At 39.0% G+C, this 21836-nt stretch overlaps 5 protein-coding genes across 8 annotated transcripts in view; 2 read left to right on the top strand and 3 right to left on the bottom strand.

Annotated features, from left to right (window-relative positions):
* Positions 1-743: 743 nt before the first annotated feature.
* On the bottom strand, positions 744-10467 carry LOC104943471 (uncharacterized). The gene is made up of 11 exons (XM_010768899.1): positions 10339-10467; positions 9519-9600; positions 9203-9420; positions 8897-9083; positions 6944-7161; positions 6212-6419; positions 5111-5138; positions 4433-4540; positions 4147-4217; positions 1858-2078; positions 744-1102 (listed from the first exon to the last, which is right to left on the bottom strand). Coding segments are annotated over exons 2-11 (1488 nt in total). The 5' UTR covers positions 9521-9600; positions 10339-10467; the 3' UTR covers positions 744-875.
* Positions 4529-7590, bottom strand: LOC104943448 (dual specificity protein phosphatase 13 isoform A-like). The gene is made up of 3 exons (XM_010768840.1): positions 7336-7590; positions 6944-7161; positions 4529-6419 (listed from the first exon to the last, which is right to left on the bottom strand). The coding sequence occupies exons 1-3, from the start codon at positions 7461-7463 to the stop codon at positions 6208-6210; spliced, it is 558 nt and encodes a 185-aa protein (XP_010767142.1). The 5' UTR covers positions 7464-7590; the 3' UTR covers positions 4529-6207.
* On the top strand, positions 9979-15053 carry LOC104943449 (sphingomyelin synthase-related protein 1). Of its 3 annotated transcripts, none has more exons than XM_010768844.1 (6): positions 9979-10130; positions 11103-11678; positions 12111-12206; positions 12326-12443; positions 12536-12686; positions 13324-15053. In XM_010768844.1, exons 2-6 carry the CDS (start codon positions 11122-11124, stop codon positions 13629-13631), a joined length of 1230 nt encoding a protein of 409 aa, XP_010767146.1. In that variant the 5' UTR covers positions 9979-10130; positions 11103-11121; the 3' UTR covers positions 13632-15053. The 3 variants fall into 3 exon arrangements, with proteins under 3 accessions (XP_010767146.1, XP_010767145.1, XP_010767143.1); XM_010768843.1 differs by having other exon boundaries at positions 9979-10213; positions 11110-11678; XM_010768841.1 differs by having other exon boundaries at positions 9980-10213.
* Positions 15054-15807: 754 nt separating this feature from the next.
* LOC104943447 (voltage-dependent anion-selective channel protein 2-like) lies at positions 15808-19822 on the top strand. Its single transcript, XM_010768839.1, has 9 exons — positions 15808-15943; positions 17092-17163; positions 17264-17313; positions 17707-17859; positions 17950-18002; positions 18104-18331; positions 18494-18644; positions 18874-18931; positions 19020-19822. Exons 2-9 carry the CDS (start codon positions 17097-17099, stop codon positions 19109-19111), a joined length of 852 nt encoding a protein of 283 aa, XP_010767141.1. The 5' UTR covers positions 15808-15943; positions 17092-17096; the 3' UTR covers positions 19112-19822.
* An 83-nt stretch (positions 19823-19905) lies between these two features.
* Positions 19906-21836, bottom strand: part of LOC104943446 (catechol O-methyltransferase domain-containing protein 1) — a 9474-nt gene continuing 7543 nt past the window's right edge. For both annotated transcript variants that reach the window (XM_010768838.1, XM_010768837.1), the window contains exons 6-7: positions 20343-20476; positions 19906-20255 (exon numbers count right to left, since the gene is read on the bottom strand). In XM_010768838.1, coding sequence (XP_010767140.1) covers positions 20103-20255; positions 20343-20476 — 287 coding nt within the window. In that variant the 3' untranslated portion in view covers positions 19906-20102. The remainder of the gene's footprint in view (positions 20256-20342; positions 20477-21836) is intronic.

Below are 21836 nucleotides of genomic sequence, written 5' to 3'. Positions count from 1 at the left end.
CCACTGCCTAATTATCCAAAAACTATTAAAAACATTTGGTGACATATTTCCTTATTATAATGGACATGGAGACTGAAGTTGTGCTGAAACCCCTCAAAGAATGCCTTTTCTATTTCTGGACAGTAGCTCCGAGTTAGGCAAACATCACTGACCATTATGTTTACCGCAGATTAGATTGCCATTTGTCATAGAATTATTGATGTTAACATTTCCAATTTTTCTCAGATCTTTTTGAGAATTGTTTGACTTTTTCTGAGAGTTAATGAGAAACACATTCATGTTTGTGTACAGATTAAACAAATGAGATATGATGTGTTAATTAGTGAGCTGTAGAGGGGCCAGGCGTGCTGTTTCCCCCTGCTTCCGGTCTTTATGCTAAGCTAAACTCTCCTGGCTCTAGCTTAGCATATTTAGCACACAGAAAGAAAAGTGTTCCATCTTCTCATATATCTCCCAGCATGAAAGCTCAAGAGAATATTGAAGGTCTCTTATCCACAGAGTCTCAAATGTTGAACATGTCTTCTTTGATGACAGTTGATCTCAAGTCCTTTCAGTAGCTGCTCTTTCCTTAGACCTGTTGAATTTATTAAGAAGTAGTATGTCAACGTTTGTAATTTCACAGCCCTTTTATGTGCTTTTAGGATTATATTAAAGCTGTGTCGACACAGACAATATTCTTTTTTAGAATCACCTCACTTTTTCTTTTAGTTACTAGTTCTCATTACAAGTGAAGGACTTTATTATTTTGTAAGTAACTTTAATTTCCTCACAAAAAAATGGAAATCGTTTTACAAAAAACTTGGTTTATATTCATATCTTCATTGTACTTCGAACAAAAAAATGTCATTCAAATGGATGGATGGATGGATTTGCCCTCAAGTCCGCCCGTAGGCACTGGAGCTCCTCACTGGTCCCTGGTAGTGCAGCTTTTTGTCCAGCTCTCGAAGCTGCTCCAGAAAACCATTGTTCGGTGAGATGTGCCTGTTGGCGCTGACAGCTTTGATGGCGTCCACCAACGTCATGTTCTCGTGGATAATCAGGTATGCCAGGACCAAGGTGGACGAGCGGCTCAGACCCATCGCACAGTGGACAAACACTTTACCTGCATGGAAACCAAAAAACTGAGCATTAATTCCTGTTGATCAGACCACAGTTCATCCTGTCTACCAGCTCCATGTCTGTACTAACAACCATGCAATGACTGGATTATTGTGGTGAACTTTATTCTAACTGTCTAATTTGTAACTCCTTTGTGGATTAAAAACCATGCACATCACAGAGAGCAGTACTTCTAACTCCCGACTAAAAGTTTTCAACAATGTTGCAACAAATATTTCTACACACAGTAATCCCTGCTTCCTTATCGGGGTTGAGGATTAGGGCGCATAGGAGCGCGTAATTGAACTGTCTTGGCGTCTGTGTATTTCTTCCGGGGATTACTGTAGGGCCCGCCACACACTGGAGCCCCCGATCAGCCAGCATGTGAATGAGGAGGCCCCATCTTATTACTGTCATGTCAGATACCGACTTCGCTTTGCATAACAGGCCACAAACATAATTGTGTAATTTCCATGTCCAATAAAAGTGTTGCTTACAAATTACCAGGGCAATCCATTTAAAACCAATTTTCCTGGCTAAGGTCTGAGTTTATGAGAAGATTACCGTGGGGGAAAGATATTAGCTTGATATTATGTTTAGTGTTTGATTTGCATTTTAATGACTAACACAACTGGGGGCTGCTGTAATGGGAATTGACTGATAAATGTTTCTGTACTTTGTCTTGCAGAAAAAGATGTCTCCCCCAAGTCCAGTGTTAAAATGATTAGAGATATCTCGAGTCTAGTGAATGCTTCTCACCTGTAGGCGAGCTCAAAGCGTTCTTGATAAAATTGGCCGCTGGGTAGAAGAAGGGACTCAAGTCAAAGTATGGCATGTCAAAAGCGACCACTCCGTGATAAGTAATTTTGGTGTCTCTGTAGAAGCTGTGGCCCGTGTTCACGTTAAACTTCCCATCAGCAGCGTTAAGAACATGGGTGATGTGGTGAGCCAGGAGTTTCCTCTTGTCTTTGGCTGCATACCTAAGGGGGAAAAGCACAATTGTCCGTCAGTGTAGATAAGGGAAATGAGGGTTTATCATTTCAAAGAGCATCCCTTGGACCTAAATTGGAAGATTGTATTTTTCCTGTTCTTTCAAACCACAAAGTAAATTTCCCCTCCATTATATTTGGGGTGACAGAAAAACCTGAGACACATGTCATTTGCTAGAAATACTTCCACGACTAATTTGTGTAAAGTAAGCAACTTCAGTAATATTAAGCATGTAGTCTAAAGTTTATAAGACCGTGTTAACATGCATTGGGTCATCAAGGCAACAGTTTAGCCAATATGTTAAACACAGCTAGTGTGAAAGCATCACATTGGTAAATGCTTACAATGGGATCGTTTATTTACACATGGGGTCAAAACCTGGCAAACCTTCAGTAGCTACTATCTTATATGAAAAATGAGACATTTATCATACCTTCTTATAGGGGACGGCAGAAACATCCAATAAAAACACCATAGCGTAAAGGGCCATTGTTCATTATTAATGTTAAACGAGTGGCATTTCCATTGCAGTCCATTGTTAATAATAAATATTGATGCTGCTCTTCCACTCAAATGTTATTTTTTAATTGTTTTAGAGTTTTGAAACCCTTTCATAGTTAGAAACAATTTGTATAACCATTTTTAGTATGCTTAGTCTCACATGTCTCCAATATATATCCTGGGCTGAACTTTATCCAGATGGCTGCTGGTCCCTGTCTTTGTCCACATCAGTCTCTGGAGCTCTGTTACCGGGGGGGTCTCATACCTGTCGTCTGCCCCCTCAGGGCAGCTGAAGCCTCTGGGCATGTCTGGATAGTTCTGCTTTTACAACCTGTTGTATAGAAGTGTCACATACAACGTTCTGATTGAGTTTAACTTGGAGTTAAAGCAGCTATTTGTTAACGCAACATATCTGGCCGGTGCTGGAAAGCATAATAACAAGCTGAAATGTCATCAAAAGGCTCGGAAAGTATGCTTTACTCACCTAAAGTCTAAAGAAATGCGGTTAGAGTTTCAGACAACATCTGATTGTCTTTGAAGGCTTAATAACACCACTAATAGGCTTTATTGAAGGGCGGTAAGACTGAAAGAGAAATACAATGGGGGAATTACAGTGAATAGAACATCAGGCAAACAGGCTTATCACCTTTAAATATAGAATATAATAATGCCAATAAATGCACTCCACAGCCGCAAAGGACCAAAAGAACACATAATTGTAGGATGACCTTATGCCGCTCTCATTATTTTATCTACAGTTCAGTAGCACTTATGTGGGCTTATTTACCTCAAGAGATAGAGAAAATTGGCATTCAAGGCCTATAAACAGCTTTTCATTTCCTGCAGGCAAGTCCAACCTGTGCATTTACAATTTACACACTGGGCTTATTGGATTTATGCATACTGTATACATTAGCATCCATTTAGTTAGCTGTGTGATTCTGCTCAAGGCTGAGGACGTACAGCGACGTGTATGCATTCTAATAGTAAAGAAACCCATGGCAGCTTAGCTTCCGATTAGCATTCTGCTGGTGTGTGGAGACGTAATGTGGCTCTCAGGGTTTGGAAGCTTATTGTCGTGCCCACAGGGATGAGGCGCTGAGACCAAATCTGTTTCAGTGACCTTTTGTAAAGCTGCCATCACATATGGACTCAAACTTCACAATAGCTGTATCTTTTTCTCTGCATGTGCACAGTGTGTCACGTTTTTTGCAAGAAAAGCTGCATCTTACCCAGCTTGTACTCCATGCATATGAGTGAGTGAGTGAGTGTTAAAGGCAGAGCAAAGTGTGTTTTTGCACAAATACAACATGTGCCCGGAGTACCTCGAGGCTCTTCTTTCTCCTCATTGATCTATAAGTACAACCCTTCCCTCCCTCCCACAGTCAGGGCAGAGAACTGATTTCCCTGGTGCACATGTTGAGCTGCAGCGCTGCTTTCATAGCCTCCCCCTTAGGCTAACCTGTCCTTCTTGCTCTACTTCTGTGTAATTAAAGATGCTATGTATGGGAAAGTGCCCACGGTTAACATGGAGGGCAAATAAAAATGGCTTTTTACCTCCTGCGGGCCTCTTCTTGGTGGTTTTTATGAATTACACTTCCCTCTTTAGCCTTTTGGATGTGCCTCGTCTGGATTTGTGAGCAAATTAATAAAAGAAGAAAGTGTAATAATCCATCAGGAAATGCCGTACAGTACATCCTCATTTATTAAAGTGCTTCATAAATATGTATACCTTCATACAAAGGTATAGACTAGTCTAAATCAATACATTTGAATACATATTCCTTTTAAGGACTTCTATCTGCAACACATTTGTAACAACATATTGTTAGCGTACACTTGCCTTGGCTGGAAACGCTGCTCTCCAATGTCTCTCGGCAAGAGCAACATGTAGGTCGACAGCACAACTGTCTGCGTTTTCCTTGGTAATGTACCCTGCAACATTTTTATGCTATTTTAACATCTGAATCTCAGCCCAAAAATAATTCTGGCATCATCTTCTGCATTCCTTTAAGGTTATCCGAGCTACCAACACAAGAGGGAGGATAGGACATTGCTTTTATAACCGCAAGAGAATTAGATCATATGCTGAGTTTACAGTGAAATGTGTTTAAATCAACATATGGACATTTGGTAAAGTCAGGATTTTCTCTTTTACTTTAAATATGGACATTTAGTGAATAAAACAGAAACAAATATTAAAGGTTGACACTTAGAACAACACTCAGTCTTGTCTGAAGCACCAAAGAATTACACAAAAGTTGAAAAATGAAAATAAAATACATTAATTAAAAAAGATGTATGATGTAAGGTTCATTCTTTGCAAAAAATCCTAACAGTATGGTCTACATTTACTTGTACCCACATAGAATATCCATAGCTAAAACATATATATTGGAATTAAATGTGCAACTCAGCAACACAACGATGCCGTATATGTGTGTAGTATGTGTGTGGTATTTTGAAGTTTAGAGATAATTGGAGGTAGCAATCACTGCTATAAAGCAGGTGCAGGGTGTACCTTTTTGTAAGTGAGTTTTCCAATGTTTCTAAGGATTGGTTCATGGAGATTCAAAGGATTTGAAACCTTTTGATGTGCAGTGATGATCAGCTCAAATAGCTTGATGAATACACAAAGTAATATTATACAGTGAACAATGAGAAGTTGGTCTGTAGACTGATTCAATTTCGAGTTTGAATGTTGAATTGCAGAACAATGAGTCGTTTACAGTGTTTACAAAATAACTCTGCTTTGTAAAACATTTCCCATAAGACATTTGGTCCATTCTGCCGTAACACAAAGTGAAGTGCTGAAGAAAAAGATCTTACAAGAATGAGAGGTAACTGAATGACATAATATAGTCACAAAGAATCCTTATCATTAGCATGAATTTGTCTTTGTGTATTTTCGCTTTGCCTTACATTACGACCAGTGTGTAATAGATAGAGAAAATAGAACATAATTCGTAATTACATTTACAAAAAGTGTATAAACAGCTAAAATGATAACAAATGTTGTGTTTTCATTAGCATCAGCCCTTCATACTGTATCAACACAGCTAGTGTTCCCCGTCACAGAGTCTGCCATGTTGCACCGCCATGTTTCTATAAAAGCCCAGAACTAAGCTGTGGCTCTAGAGTGGGCCGTTCACGTGGAAGGGTGAGTGGAAGATATTTCAAATAACGCTCTATATTTCACTAAATCCTACACACTGGTCAATTAATTTTTCAACTGTCATTTTGTTAAGACATTCTGTATTTGTAAATAAAACTTTTTAAAAAACAATAAAAATAGAAAGTCCTTTACCATGGTAGCAGTACCTTGAGAAGCTAATGCAGCTAATTGAGACACATTGTACTCACTCCCTTCACTGACATTAAGCATGTTAATATGTGCCCATGTAAACACTTCGGGCAGAGTATTGTAGTCAGGTGTAGTTCAATGTTATGTTTGCAGATTTCCCAGGTGACATGCCAACAGGCTATATCACTGTTAATACAGTTAAAACAAATTTCATGACAATCCATATATTTCAGTCTGAAATCAAATCAGTCAGGCATCCCTATCCCTAGGCACCGGGCTGCTTCTGTGGGGCTGAAAGTGTAAACTCTTGTTGATTACAGGATCTGACATGTTTTCTCCTTTCTTGTCAGCTGAAGATCGAGATCCAACAGCAAAGCCAGGAAATTCCTGTTGGGGTAGATGGCTCTCTTTTGGATCAATTTCTGCAAAGCTCGCTTGAGCGGGAGTTGATGGTAGATCATGAGGTACGCTAACACCAAGGTCGATGACCTGCTCATTCCCATGATGCAGTGCACCAGAACTTTCCCTGAAGAACAGACAAGATGAAGGGAGAGGGAGTGTGTAGAAGACGGATTAGAGAAAGGCCTCAGTCTTATTAATATCATACATGACTGCCCGTCTCAAGCTGTGGCCTTTCTTTTTTTCCTGCTTTGAGCTAAAAATAGTGCCTACAATTCATTCTTCAATGTTCATTTAAGGTCCCTTTGCAGGCCGGGCCCGACTGTCTCTTTAATCCCAACTTGTCCTCTGCCTGATAGCTTATTTGAAAGGAGCCATGGTCACATTATAGACTTAAATTCTGCAAGGTAAGACCCTTATTACTACTGCTGGCTGAAAATACATTTACATTCCTTTACAAGATGTGTTCCATTGTGGTGACATTGAAGGGACGGCATGATGGGAGAACTTGAGTGGTGGGTTTATACTGGGTTTAGGGAGGGAAATTAGACATGCAAAAATAAAATACTATTCAGTATTTTTGAAATGTTAAAGAAATACCATTCACTGTGCAATATAAAAACAATTATCGTGAACAAAGAAGAGTCTTACCATCATGTGTCTTCAGCGCTTTATGAATGAAATCAGCAGCAGGGTTGAAGTAAACATCCAGATCAAAGTGCGTAGAGTCATCTGCTGGAATGCCACAATACACAAAGTCGTTGCCATAAAAGCTTTGGTTCCCTACGCTGCCTCGCTTGGAGTGAGCAGCGTTTAATACATGAGTAATACCTAATTTCTGCAAGGAAGTCTTGTTTTGGGCTACTGCCCTAACAACACAAAGAGACAGAGAGAGGTTCAAGACAGATGTGAATGCTAAGCTTCACAGCACAATGTTTTTTAACTCAATCATTTGCAGGAGTTATGTAAAAGATCATGGATGTTTAAAATGACAACTTACAGGTTTCACTACTCATTAAGTTTGAAATAAAATGTATACTTACACATTCCCTATGTAGATGTTCGGCCAGACTTCATCAACTTGACTAAGATGCAGTTTGCATGAGTCCAAAACCTTCTGCAGATCCTTCACACTAAGATATTCTTCTCTCTTGCCTTTCAAGTTTGACATGTTAAGTTCAATTCCCAAATCTTGTATTGATAACTGGTCCAAATGTTTGTTGTTTCAAAGCAGTTCCCGTCAGCTCTGGCTCGGTATGATCTGTACGAGCAGGTGTTTATCTGCTGTCACTGGACAGTTACCCAATTTAGTGCTTAACCTAGCGTGTGGGCTTACTCGTACAGAGGGCAGCACAACAAACAGAGCAGTCCGAGTTCAGCTTTTCACACCGTTGTGGGACTCTAATTTAATAAGGCTCAAAGAGAGATGAATCATTCCATAAAGCAGTGATAATTGGATGCAATTATGGACAAAATGTTTAAGTGCATTGTTTATACAGGATGGCAGGAATTCCACTTGAATGCTGCATTTATGGAACAGATATACTGCAACAGCTTGATGCAGCTACTGCTCTGACATAAATATCTTGTGAGAGCAAATTGGCTGAAGAGGAAAAAAATTAAGCTTTGCCGCTGGCTACACATGACTTCAAACAGCCCTCACAAAGCTTCTCTGTTAACCCTCCTATTATGTTGCAGGTCAATTTCACTCATTCCAGCTTCTACATTTAAGAAAAACATAATTAACCTCCATGAAATATAATGACCTCTTTTCATTCAGGGTCATGAACTGTATGTAGAATGTAAATTGATGTGTTGTGGAAAGTCTGCTGATGTATACAGAATCAGTCAATAAATGTCTCCGGGTCTTTTTGACCTGGAGATAGTTATTGATTGATTATTCAACATGCTACATCTGCTTATTGATGCATCAGGGGAGTGTGTGGTCGGACCATATCCCACCTAATATTCTAGTATTAGGAAAATGCAGGATTCTGATGAGATCAAGATGCAGATCACTGTATGTTCTCAGAAGACATATTGAGTATAAAAGGTTTTTCAGCATTTGACTCTATTACATAAAATTGGAATAACAAATCCCAAGAAATAACCAGTCAACCACTGGAAACACAAGACAGAAGTTGAGAGGATAATGAAACTGAACAATCAGGCAAATGTATGTTTTAGATGTAGTAACAGCTAATTACATTGCATTATAAACTCAACGTTTGAATGAACAGACAACACAAACGTAGAGAAAGTCCATTTTTATGAATATAGAACAAAGGTTAAATTAGTCAGTCAGGCCTTATGTTATGTCTTAAAATGAATTTTGCCCAAGGTGAATGAGATGAATACACCGATCTCTGATTATAATATGAGTCAATAACGTGTGGACAAGCAGCATGATTCGCATTAAACGCAGCACCAGGGGCAAAAGATTTGAGCCATATTCTTGAAACAAACTGACCGAGGTCGACGTACAGTATCTCCCTCTACTGGCAGAAGTGCAATTCTTTATTTGTCTTGAGGAAAACAAGTGTTTGAGTCGCTGTAATTTAGAAAAAACTATTTGTTTTTGCAGTACAAAGGATTGCTCATGATGATTTGCGTGTTTTCATATCCAAAGCACGAAGCTGTTTGAGGAATCCTGTGTTTGGAAAAATCCATCTGTGCTCTTTGACCTTATTGATGGCCTCTAGCAGGGTGTAATTCTGGTGGATCATAAGGTAGGCCAGGACGAGGGAGGCCGACCTGCTCACTCCAACTGCACAGTGGACAAAAACCCGAGCTGTGGAGAAAGAAAAAACACAAGACAATAAACCTTAAGCACAAACTGATACTAGAGTATAGTGACTTGTAGAGAGGCCTGAGATAAAACTGACTGACAAGAAGCAACATGATATTTACCACCAGCTGTGTCAAGTGCACTCTGAATATACTCAGCAGAGGGAAAGAAATAGTGAGATAGGTCAAAGGATGGTGAGTCATCTGCAGGCACTCCATAATATTCCACAGAGGAGCCATAGAAGTTATGACTCCCCTGACAGTGCATCTTCCCATGAGCTGCATTCAGAACGTGAGTGATTCCCAGCTTCCACAGACTGTAGCGATCATTGGCCACTGACCTGTGGACAGAGGAAACAGGGATTATATCAAGAAACAAAACAAGCATCACAAAACTCTAGAATTACTTGTGTTTTGGAATAGGAATATTTAAACTTACATGTCACCAATGAACAGGTTAGGCCAAACTTCATCCACATGATTGCCAAACCTTTTTCCTCCAAATAAAACCTTCACCAAGTCTTTCACAGACGAAGTGGCAGGGGAAACTGCATTACTTTCCTGAACATTACTCACAGTTGACTGCATAACAACATACTATTCTCTACCAATTTGTATGATTTATTCTCCAGACATTTATTTTCAGTTAAGACGTTACTATGCTGCTACTGACAAGGACAGGTGTGTGTCCGATGTCCCTGATCTAAATTTGAATCAGTGACCCATCATCTAAATCTAAATGGTAGGAAACCTTGGACCTTTATATCTCTAATATTGAATGTGTGGTACTTCGTGGCATTTAATTGCACAAAGACTTAATTTCTTGACATCATAACTATAACTCCCCTGCAAAATAAACACAATAAAGTAGCTTATTTTCACCAGAGGGTGTCACTGTTGGTCAGCATGAGCCAAACCCTGTGTAGCTGATTTTACGTGCGCAGCTACACTGGACATTACCGACGTGTGTCAACAGTGCTGTGCTAAACAGCGCGAAGCCGGGCCGAAATGATTTCCAACAAGCCCATGTTTTTGGAGCAAAGGCTACTAGGTTTTATTCAGATTCTTGTTAGATGCCATTTAGCTAGCTAGCTGAATAAATAAAGTATCGTCTTCTGTCACATCTCAGTCCGGGTGAGTGAGCGCATTGATTAAGCTAGCTAATATAGCTTGCTAGCTAACGTTAGCTAGTGCTGAATTAGCCTGTTTGGGATAATTTGTTGTCATGAATAAAAAGGTCTGTTTGGTTGTATGCCTACCTCGGGTATGTTTGCTGTAACTTTCACGGTCAACCACCAGCAGTTCGGCTAGTTATCTGACTAGATACTGACAGAGGTTATTAGAATTAGCTCCTGACCGCACCTTATAAATAGCCAGTGATGTGGGTTAGTGCAGGTGGGTGTCTTTCTGGACAAAGATACTGTCTACGTGTTACTGCTTTTGCACGGATGCGCAGTTCCATCATATCATGAAACCCTTAAATAAGACGAGCTAACTTTTTTAATATATATATATTAATCTAGGCAATACTGGAACAAACTTCAACAGGGTGTTTCTACTGACACCAAGGTTAAGCTTAAACTAAAATGACTCCTTTTAGTCTTTATTCCATAGTAATAATAAAAGGATTTGGAACAATGGGTTACAAGTAATTTCTTAACTAGTACAAGTCAATATCTGGCCATTAGGAGTAGTCTGCTCCTTCACCTAGATTCTAGGGTGTGTGCTAAATTCTTGTCAGTGTTTGCCTTAATTATTTGCACACTTGTCCAAAGTTGCGATATGCTAATAATGATTAATTTTAAACCTGACATAGAGATTTGTTTCAAAGTTAAGCTGTGTTCTGTCTATGTGGCATGGTTTGTTAGGAGTATTTATTGCTGATTCAGAAGTAAGGAGTGCCTAAGTAGCTTCTCCTTAAGATTCCTTTGTGTGTGGGTGAGGAAGTCAATGAGAAACTGGTATTACCTAAGGGATAGCTCAGTTGTTTGATTTAAAATTATGATATTGTTTTTTTCTCCAGCCTTCAGAGTGAGGAGGCAATGAACCAACTGAGTGTCCGTCGCTGGACGCCAAAACACGTCGCCAAGTGGCTGAAAGAAGAGGGATTCTGTGACTATGTGGACCTGCTGTGCAACAAGCACCGGCTGGACGGCACCAGTCTGCTCGCCCTCAGCGAGTACGACCTCCGCTCACCACCTCTGGAGCTCAAAGTGCTGGGGGACATCAAGCGGCTGATGGTGTCCATACGCAAACTACAGAAACAGAACATTGAAGTGTTGGAGGAGCTGGGTCTTCCCTTTGATGGCCACTCTCCCACAGGGTCTGGAGGTAGTTTGGACTGGCTGTGTAACGGTGACCCAACCAGAGACTGTGACAGCACTGACACAGCACCTGTGGGAGAGGAGTATCACCAGTACACTAATGGAAAGTACAAGCAGCAGCCAAGGCGCCTGGATCCTGAGTACTGGAAGACGGCGCTAAGCTCCATTTATGTGGTGTTCGTGTTTGGGTTCACATCCTTTGTCATGGTTATAGTACATGAGAGGGTGCCTGACATGCGCACATACCCTCCACTGCCAGATATTTTCCTAGACAGGTGGGTGTTTGACTACTAAGAGGTTTTACCTGACTTGGTGCAATGAGAAGCCATGAAAAAAAAAAGATTGGTCAGCTGTGAAATGCCATAGAGAAAGTGAATCAAATGCATATAAATCAGGATATCACAGCAGATGGTGGACATTATAATTGCCCTACTTCCTTGAAGCAAGTTTCTATAATTGTCCTCACATATTCCTCAGGGGTTTACTTTGGTGCAAAAAGAACATTTGAGTGTTTTTAAAAGTGACCTACTTTACAGTGTGACCCATTGTTTATGAACAGCTTTAAGCGTTTGAAGTTTATTAAGGGGGAACTGATTTCAGGGAAATGTCTTTTGGCATTATAAAACACGTTAAAGGCAGTTGCAGCTTAAGAGTACTTAAATATTTCAACCTTAACCATAGTATTTTTACTTTTTTCTTTTTTACAGTGTGCCTAGAATACCTTGGGCCTTTGCCATGGCTGAAGCATGTGGGGTGATCCTGTGTAATGTCTGGTTGCTGGTTCTGCTGCTCCATAAACACAGGTAGAGTACTTTTATATCCGCGCACATTTTACACCACCACAGTGATGTTCCTTTCGGATGCCTAAAGTGTGTCCCTTAAATCAATGCTATGGAAGCTAACTATGTCACACGGCTTTTAGGTCCATCCTCTTGCGGCGCATGTGCAGCCTCATGGGAACGGTGTTCATGCTGCGCTGCATCACCATGTTTGTCACTTCCCTGTCTGTGCCAGGACAGCACCTGCAATGCTCAGGAAAGGTAATACATAATGCATGTTCTGTCTACTCTTATGTAAAATGCTGCGTCTTTGAAAGCTCACTGCACTGATATTTTCCCTTTTCTCCATCTAGATGTATGGTGACACGTGGGCCAAACTGCAGCGAGCTGTGGCAATCTGGAGCGGATTTGGGATGACCCTGACAGGCGTGCATACATGTGGTGACTACATGTTCAGCGGGCACACTGTGGTCATCACTCTGCTCAACTTCTTTGTCACAGAGTGTGAGTAGCTTTTAAGTCCAAAGTACTTTGAACTTCAGAAGTCCTCTAAACTGTCAACATTTTTTAAATGGACACTGATAACAGATATTAACTCACAATAACTTAACTGGATTCATTAAAGACCAAAGTGAAGTCTTAGGTCATTTTAAAGCTCTAGAGGAGATGTGTGTCTGTTACTTATTGGGTTACGAATACTTTTAACACCTAAAAAGTATTGCGTTAAAATATGGCTTTATAGTTTTTATTGGATGTCTGAATTAACGGAAAGTCTAAATTGAAGGCTTGATGTTTTTAAAGCTGAAATTCTAGACAATTTGCAGTTTTTTATCCTGGCTTAAAAATATCTAAATATATATAAGCTGATATGAAAATATGAGCTGTTAAAAACTGTCACATCAGAAGGTTTAAGTACTAAATCATGAAGAAGAAACATTGTAACCATATTTGGGAACATTGCAACCTTTAGTTGCCGTCCAGTGTCCTTCACTGGTATTATAACTAGCCTTTCTCAGTCTTACCTGGTCAGAAATAATCTGTCTACATAGGACATGATAGATTTGTGGATAACGTAGTAAGACTCCAAACAGCAACATAACAATGTATCTTAAACCGTTCTTTTTTCTAATTTCTCATACAGACACTCCCCGAAGCTGGAACTTTATTCACACACTGTCATGGGTCTTAAATCTCTTTGGCATCTTCTTCATCTTGGCTGCACACGAACACTACTCCATCGACGTGTTCATAGCGTTCTACATCACTACCAGACTCTTCCTGTACTACCACACTCTGGCCAACACCCGGGCCTACCAGCAGAGTCGAAGAGCTCGCATCTGGTTCCCCATGTTCTCCTTCTTTGAGTGCAACGTCAACGGGCCCGTCCCCAACGAGTACTGTTGGCCCTTCACTAGACCTACTGTGATTCGGAAGTTTATTGGAAAATGAGCTGGTGCAGCGGTTCTGTCAGACACTTCTTAGCCTTTGCTGTTTAGTCTGCTTTGTCAAGTTGCCAACTGAGGCGGTGTGTGATGTCTTCATCAACAAAGACTACTGTTGTGATCCTGTTAGCACCGAGGCCTGATGGGATACACTGAGCCATACCTTCTTATGTTCTACTAGGATTTCTCTTCTAACCTTCTTCTACTTCTCTGTCACCTTTTTAAGTCAGATCAAACTCACATCTGACAGAATTTCTTAAAAGCCCCATCAAAACTCAGCTTTTTTTTTTATGGTGAACACAGAGAGGATGTGTCTAATGTATTAGTTTCTTATTTCTCCTCTAAAGGGATGTCATTTTATGCATTTTTAAGTACTTCCCAACTTAAAGACTAACTCTTAAGCCTGTTATAGTATTTTGATAGCACATGATAAAAGGAAGCCGCATCAAGAAATTCTCAGGCATTCGTGTACCTAATCTTTCACAGCAGTAGGCCATTTTCTGCGCAATTTAAAATCCCTGATCATTTCAAGGTTAGGATCTTAACATTTTGTCTAACTTTATAATTAATCAAAACAAAACTATATGGACCACTGTTGAAGCAATATTCAGTAAGACATTACACTGTTGCTTTTTCCTGTATAGCAAAAATATTGTTCATCATTTTGAGAAACAGATGTTACATTATGTTGTTTGGAAGTCTTTGTCATTCCTTAAAATAATGCTTACATTTTCGATAATGTTACTAAGTGTTGACACTAATCCATGGCTTAATAAAAGATTCAGTTTGTTAAAAGTATGATAATTTCAGCCAAAATCATGGAATCAAAGATGTATTTCCAGTTGTCTTAAATATAATTCCAATTGCCAATTACCTTGAGTGTTATGATAGATTTCTCTGTGTAGAAATGTTGAATTTTTTTTTATGTGAGATAGTTGTATAGTGCTTTTTTAAATCATCATAAAGTGTAGATGATTAACATCCTTTACCTTAAAATGTAGTTCTTACAAATGATCCTCAAATTTGTATGTACCTGTTAATATTAATTTATTTCATTTTGTAACCGTCGATAGGTATTTTTATATTTCATATACAGTGTTACAGCAACATGCACATGGAGAAATAGGTTTACAGTTGCTCTTAACTATGTATTTATTTGAAACACAATGTGCTTTTTGAGTGTTATGTTGATTTAGATAGGCCTCTACATCTAATTGAGTGAAACCTGCCACTGTATTAAGAGACATGTTTTAATTGATGTGGTCATTACAGCATGTTAAAAACATTGTATTTCTCAATGGAGTTGACAGTCTATAACACATCCTTTCATTGAGGAGTGATGCTGCTCTGTTATAATGCTCACGCAAAGCCACAATACTAGTTTCATTTCACAGTCAGTCATTTCCATCATTAAAGAGTTAAAATCAAAGTCCATTTTCTTGTTTCTTTTATAATGAATGCAGTATACAAATATTGATAATGTGATTAGTCTTCAGCAGAGTTGAATAGATTGTTAAATTGCAGAAAGCTAATTTTGAATGTACATTTTATCCAACACAAAGCCCTAGATTTCTAGTGGACATATTGGAAGTCTTTGAAACAAGTTTAATAAAGGGGAGATAAATATTGTGTTAGTTTCAGGTAGGCCTGCAATTTTTTTTGTTTTACTTAATATGAATAGTGAAAAATGTTTAGTGTTAAAGCCAAAGCCTGAAGCCAAAGATGACGTCCCTCAAATGTTTCACTTTTTCCACAACTCTAATATATGTGTCAGGGTTCACAAATGTATGAAGCTGGAATCCGAGAATTTGGACAACAGGGTATAAGGTACCATTTCTCTTTTTGACAAAGACATGTTTTTCTGAAGTAGTCACTGTAATTGTTATTATTATTTTTTTTGTCCTGGTATAGCGATTTATTTTTCCTTTATAGTTCAAGAACAAAGAAAAGCAAGTAGTTCAAAAGCTAATTAGCGAATTGGTAACCATGGTGATTTAGAGGTCTTACACTTGCCGGTGTGCTGGTAAAATTACGTATGGCATGACAAATTACGTATTTTACAGTCGACAAGAATCATGATTGCTGTTGCCAAACAATGGAATAAATACTAAATCAACTGTCCGAAAATAATGAAATCTTCTTCTCTTTTCGATTTCAGACAGGCACAAGATAAACACCTATGCGGGTCCTTCGGCTCCGAGGTCAGCAGGTTGTTTGTTGCGGTGTCTCCTCCATATCGTCCTACACACACCGGCCGTTCCCTGCTGCTTTTCCCATTTCACAAGTTGATAGAAAAATCAGCGACAACAGTAATACTTGGTAAGTAATAGGCCGTATACTTACTGAGCTTCCTAATGTTGTAGTTTGTTTAAATATCGGCAACGTACTTATCAATCGTCCCATTTGCTAGCTAGAAAACGCCCCCTACCCCCCTCGTGTGTTGAAACTGCTTCAAAATACTTTAGCAGACACCAGTGTAATGTTTATTTTAATTATATTTGAAAGAAAACGAGAACCTCAATTTTCCCTGAAAATTTATTTCGGGCAAAGTGTCAGAATCATGTTATTGTGAATGTTACTCTGAAAACCGGTGCTTTACTATTTTTAACATATTTATGCAGAATTGTATTAGTAATGGTAAAGATACATTATATGGTGTTTTGCGCGGTATGCTGACACGCCTTTAGTCCTTACGTTACCGTCGTGTACCTGCTTACTGTAAGCAGACAGTTGCTAGCCACCGGCCTAACCTTGACAATGAAGAAGAGGACGTGATCATCTAAGAGTAATGGAGACCGTGGGTCAGGTGGGGCAGGTGTTTGGCATTGGCAGTGTAACTATTGAAAGTCCTTGGTAGAATTAGTTTTAGGTTAGACTGTTAGCAGACAATCACTCTATACTCAGCAGTCAGAGGACAGTTAGCTCACATCCTAGCCATTGCTCTTCTTAACCACAGGGTTGTACTAAGGGACCATTAATATATAACCTTTGTAGGGACACAAAACCATAGACTGAATATATAAAACCAATATTAATTTGTAATACTTTCTTGCTCATAATAGTGGATTTTATGCTAATGTTTTTTTTTATTGCTGATGATGTGTCATAAATTGGTTTTCATAACATAAATATTGTATTAGAAGGTCAATTCCGTTTATTTCAAAAGTTTTAATATCATGGGATTTGCTGACTCCAAATCCATACTATATATTATTACTACACGGGACACTTTCTTTTCAGATTTAGGTTTTTTTTCTGCATTTATATAAATATTGATAGGAAAAATAAGGAATAATAATTTAGAACTATTGGCTCCTTGCAATATATTCTGTCATGTGACACAATCTGTTAACGGTTTACAGATGCGGTTCTTCTGACATTTCTATACACATATGTATGAATACATGAGTACATTTGTGGTCCTTTTTCACCAATAACACCTTCTGAAATGTTTCTTTTTGTGATAGGCAAAATGGCAGTTCCTCCAACATATGCAGATCTTGGAAAATCAGCAAAGGACATTTTCAATAAGGGATATGGTAAGTGAAAGCAAGATAAAAGACCATTTCATACATTTATAGACCCTTAGAGGACAGGTCGGCCCAGTAAGTAGTTTCTCACTGTAATTTTTCTTTGCAGGTTTTGGACTGGTTAAGCTTGATGTGAAGACAAAGTCTACAAGTGGAGTGGTGAGTTTAACTGTTACTATTAATATACAATAATGCATAGCAGGTATTTTAAGCTGATTTGAGGTTATCACAGATATACCGTTATTAACGTAAATGTTGGCCTCTTAAGTATCACGAAAGTAGCGTTCAAAACTGCAAGAAATTAATTCAAGGTCATTGAGAAACATTATTTGTCTCTCAGAGAGCACTTTCAAGTCCTGATTCAGTACATATTTTGGTAATGGTGAAATATTTTAGAATAATTTTCATGTTGTGTGTTTCTGTTTAAACATTAATTTCAGCTGATATTAAAATCTCTGACAATATTTGTATTTGACTCGTACTGTTTTTACTCTCTTCAGTAGTAAATGACTGTCTGCAAGTAGGATTAATGCCCTCTTTGATTCACTTTAGGAGTTCAAAACGTCCGGCTCATCCAATGTAGACACCAGCAAGGTCACTGGAACCCTGGAAACCAAGTACAAGTGGGCTGAGTACGGGCTGACGTTCGCAGAGAAGTGGACCACAGAAAACACACTTGGCACTGAGATCTGTGTTGAGGATCAGGTACATTAAAAACTCTGCTATGTTGCTGATCATCCTACTAATGCAAAACCCCTGAAATGAATGAGACTGATGGACTTATCTCTTTTGTAGATCACCAAAGGACTGAAACTCACTTTTGACACTACATTTTCACCAAATACTGGGTAAGCTGTTATGTTTGTTGTGAAATCATGACGTACAATCATTGTGTAAAGAACAGCTTTTGTTCACTTCCTCACTTTTGTTTTTTAAATTATTTTTACAGCAAGAAAAGCGGCAAGGTCAAGACGGCTTACAAAAGGGAATACGTTAATGTTGGTGTTGATGTGGATCTGGATTTTGCTGGACCTACCATCCATGGATCTGGAGTGGCCGGCTACGAGGGCTGGCTGGCTGGCTACCAGATGACCTTTGACTCAGCCAAATCAAAGATGACCCAGAGTAACTTTTCTGTTGGTTACAAGACCGGAGACTTCCAGCTCCACACCAATGTGTAAGTAATTTTTTACAACAAATATTTGAACCAAGCGTAATGAATAACTTACAAATAGCTTTCATGTGTATTGATCATGAGGTTATTTGTGAGAGGAAAAGGTTTGAAAAAAATCCTGACATGCAACTGATGGTGCAATTTTCTGCTCTTTTTACCCCTCAGAAATGATGGTTCAGAGTTTGGTGGATCCATTTACCAGAAGGTTAACGACAACCTGGAGACTGCTGTGAATCTCGCCTGGACAGCAGGAAGCAACGGCACTCGCTTTGGAATTGCTGCAAAATACCAGTTAGACTCCAGTTCCTCCATATCTGTAAGTGTTGCCTTTTTATTCCCAAAGGAAGTTATTTCCCATAATTTTTGACAGCAGGGTGTCTCAGACATGTAAACAACAAAAGAAGCTTGATAGGACATTTTGTAAATGTACATATTTTTCATTTGTACTTTTGTTTGTTTGCATACATTTGAAGTACATCCGATATATCAAGTGCTATCTGAACACTCTTAATATTGGATAAGTGATTGTAATGCTTTCTCTCTAGGCTAAGGTGAATAATGCCAGCTTGGTGGGAATTGGATACACTCAGACCCTTCGGCCTGGTAAGGACCATCCCATTATACAATATAAAACACAATAGACCTCTTTTCAGTGAGTTAAAAATATCTATGCATTTCATTTTTCTGTCAGGTATGAAACTGATCCTCTCAGCACTCGTGGATGGGAAGAGCATCAATGCTGGTGGTCACAAAGTTGGTCTGGGCCTGGAGCTGGAGGCATGAGGACCTGCTCCGCCATTTTGAAGAAGAGAAATATCAGCAACAGATATTATAGTCGAAGCCAAAACTAAAAAGAAGCCCAGTTCTCTATCACTGTTAGAATGGAACCCTTTCCACCAGCCTCTTTTTTAATGTGGTTACACCTTACTAGTCATGTTTCAATTACATGTGTTTATCACTTACGCCTTCTGCCAATATATCCTCCATAGAGATAGGAAAACTCAACTCCACTAGGTGCATTATGTTCAGGTATGGTTTCAGAAAACAAAACTTTATTTTGCTGATGTGTGATGATGTAGAATGTATATCTGAGATGTTAATTTGCACAGTAGAATACATATTTATTCAAACTCGTTCTCCTCTGTTTTATTTGCACATTTTATTTATATTTTAGTAGTGCTGTTCTATCAGTTGGAAGTTTAACTCCCAACTAAATATGCTTATCAAAATCTCAGCCAATTTAGTGGCTGAGATCACTTTTCTCTAGAGGCTTAATTGTGCTGCTGTGTGATGAGTTTGAGACCTCTGCTACCTAAAGCTTCTTAGTTGCAAGACAATGCTAAATGGATTTTCTTTTCCTCAGTGTGGCTCGAGTGAAAGAATATCTGTGTGAATCTTCAACATTTCTTCCCATTTTGAGGACTGTGACACGAATCAGGAAGCTGTTTGTGTGTTGGCGTGTGTCTAACCTTTGCAATAAATTCCTGAAATCAACCTTCATTGCCTCCTGTTATTTGAAAATAATAGTGGTATATGGTATAAAAACATTAGTTTAACAATCACACTACTAAAACAAGTGGCATGTAGATTATTTATTGAAATACAAACGTAATTTAACTGAAATGCTGTCTCGTAATGTAACAGATTATTAAGCTATACAGATTATGAAGTAATACATGTGCCAGCTTCCACAACATGTCCCATAAAAAGGATATGCAGTGTTATAGAGGTAATGCCCACTACCTATGAATCATTGTATTCATCAGACATCTTTCTATAGTTTTATAGCTAGTGTGAGCCCATCTCCTATGGTTAGCATACTCAGGTTGATGCGTGCATCTCGGTGCAACTTCTTGTTTAGCTTGTCGATAGCCACAGTGTCTTGGTCGTCAGGAGATGGATTCACTACCTTTCCACCCCACAACACCTGCAGAAAAAATAAATAAAACAGGTTTAGAGGATTAGCGGTCTGCAAATATCCTACTCCAACTTAATGTCTTTGTGAAGGCCCTACATTGTCGATGGCGATGATGCCCCCTTTCCTCAACAGCAGCAGAGATTTTTCGTAGTAGTTCTCGTAGTTTACTTTGTCTGCATCGATGAAGGCAAAGTCAAATGTTTCAGCCTGGCCATCTGCCAAGAGATCATCTGAAAGAAATAAAAGAGAACATAAATTACACTTCGGGTTATTATTATCATTATAAATAATGTATTATCATTATAATGAAACTATAGGAAAAATATTATTGCTTACTGGCCAGGCATAATAATCATTAAGGATACTGGTTACTAAAGTAAGAAATATATAATTTATAATGCAAAAACTATTATAGGTAGGCTAAAGCAGGGGTTCCCAACCTTTATTGTGCCAAGGACCGGCAGATACATTAAAAAAAATGTGCAGACCGGTTGTCAATTTTAGCTGATTTTAATATTTACTCACCAGCAGGTGGCAACAGAGGCTAATTGTATTTAACAGCCTATTATGCATCCAAAACATATTAATAACGTTTAAAACCAGGAAACTATTCAAACAAAAAATTAGGACCGCTTTACAAATATTAATATAATATATAATATAATATAGCCTAATATAGGTGGCAAGTTGCAACAGTGGCATGTAACAGCCTGAACAAATAATAGAACAATATGCACCCAAAACATATTAACGTTTAAAACCAGGATACAATTAAAACAAATTAGGACCACTGTACACATATTGATATAACTGAAATGTCAGGGAGACCCCTGGGCTTGTTTGCCAGCATATATATAAAACAAATAAAGCGTGGCATATGGCTCCAGTATTAATAAAGTAAGGTTTTGGTATGTGTTTAATCTAATTTTAACAAATCGGATTCTTCAGAGTCGAGAGCACGTGTCTCTTTCAATGGCCACCGCCCGGCTTATCTCTCCACCTCGTGTTGTCCTCTCGTTGCGCCAAATTAGCGTCTGACAATACAAATACACCCCTTTGACCGTCCCCGTATGGTAATACACTCTATATAAAGCTTTGAGTCTGAAGTAAAATTCCTGTAACGCTGGTCCCCACAATCCGATAAAAAAAATAAACATTTTGCGAGGAAGTGAAGTCGCTTTACCGACGTCGTAGTCCTCCGCCGGAGACTCTTCACGTCTTGGTCGCGCATGTGTGGCGGAAGTGACACAAGGGTGACGTCCGACGGTGCAAAGTGTGTGTGTGTAGCTTGCCGGGCTAATATAAGGGGAATAAGAACAACATACCTTCCTTTACAGGCGTAGTGTTTCCGCGTACTTACACACACCATCCACGAAGACGAGTCGAGGCCGACACACACACATATCAAGCCACACAAACAAACACAGGTTGTTGCGTAAACAAAGTTTAAGGTACTGGGTCATTAAAATGTGTGTAGGACCGGTTGCGAGGTATCCATACACCCACAAAGGTTTTCTTCAATCAAATTAGAATAGAGATACATCACGAATTTACGACAGTCTCACGTCGGCCTTGCTGGCGGAGCATACT

Source organism: Notothenia coriiceps, unplaced genomic scaffold, assembly GCF_000735185.1.
Source record: "Notothenia coriiceps isolate Sejong01 unplaced genomic scaffold, NC01 NC01_scaffold00006104, whole genome shotgun sequence".
Taxonomy (NCBI): Eukaryota; Metazoa; Chordata; class Actinopteri; order Perciformes; family Nototheniidae; genus Notothenia; species Notothenia coriiceps.
This window is presented reverse-complemented; position numbering and strand designations above follow the sequence as displayed.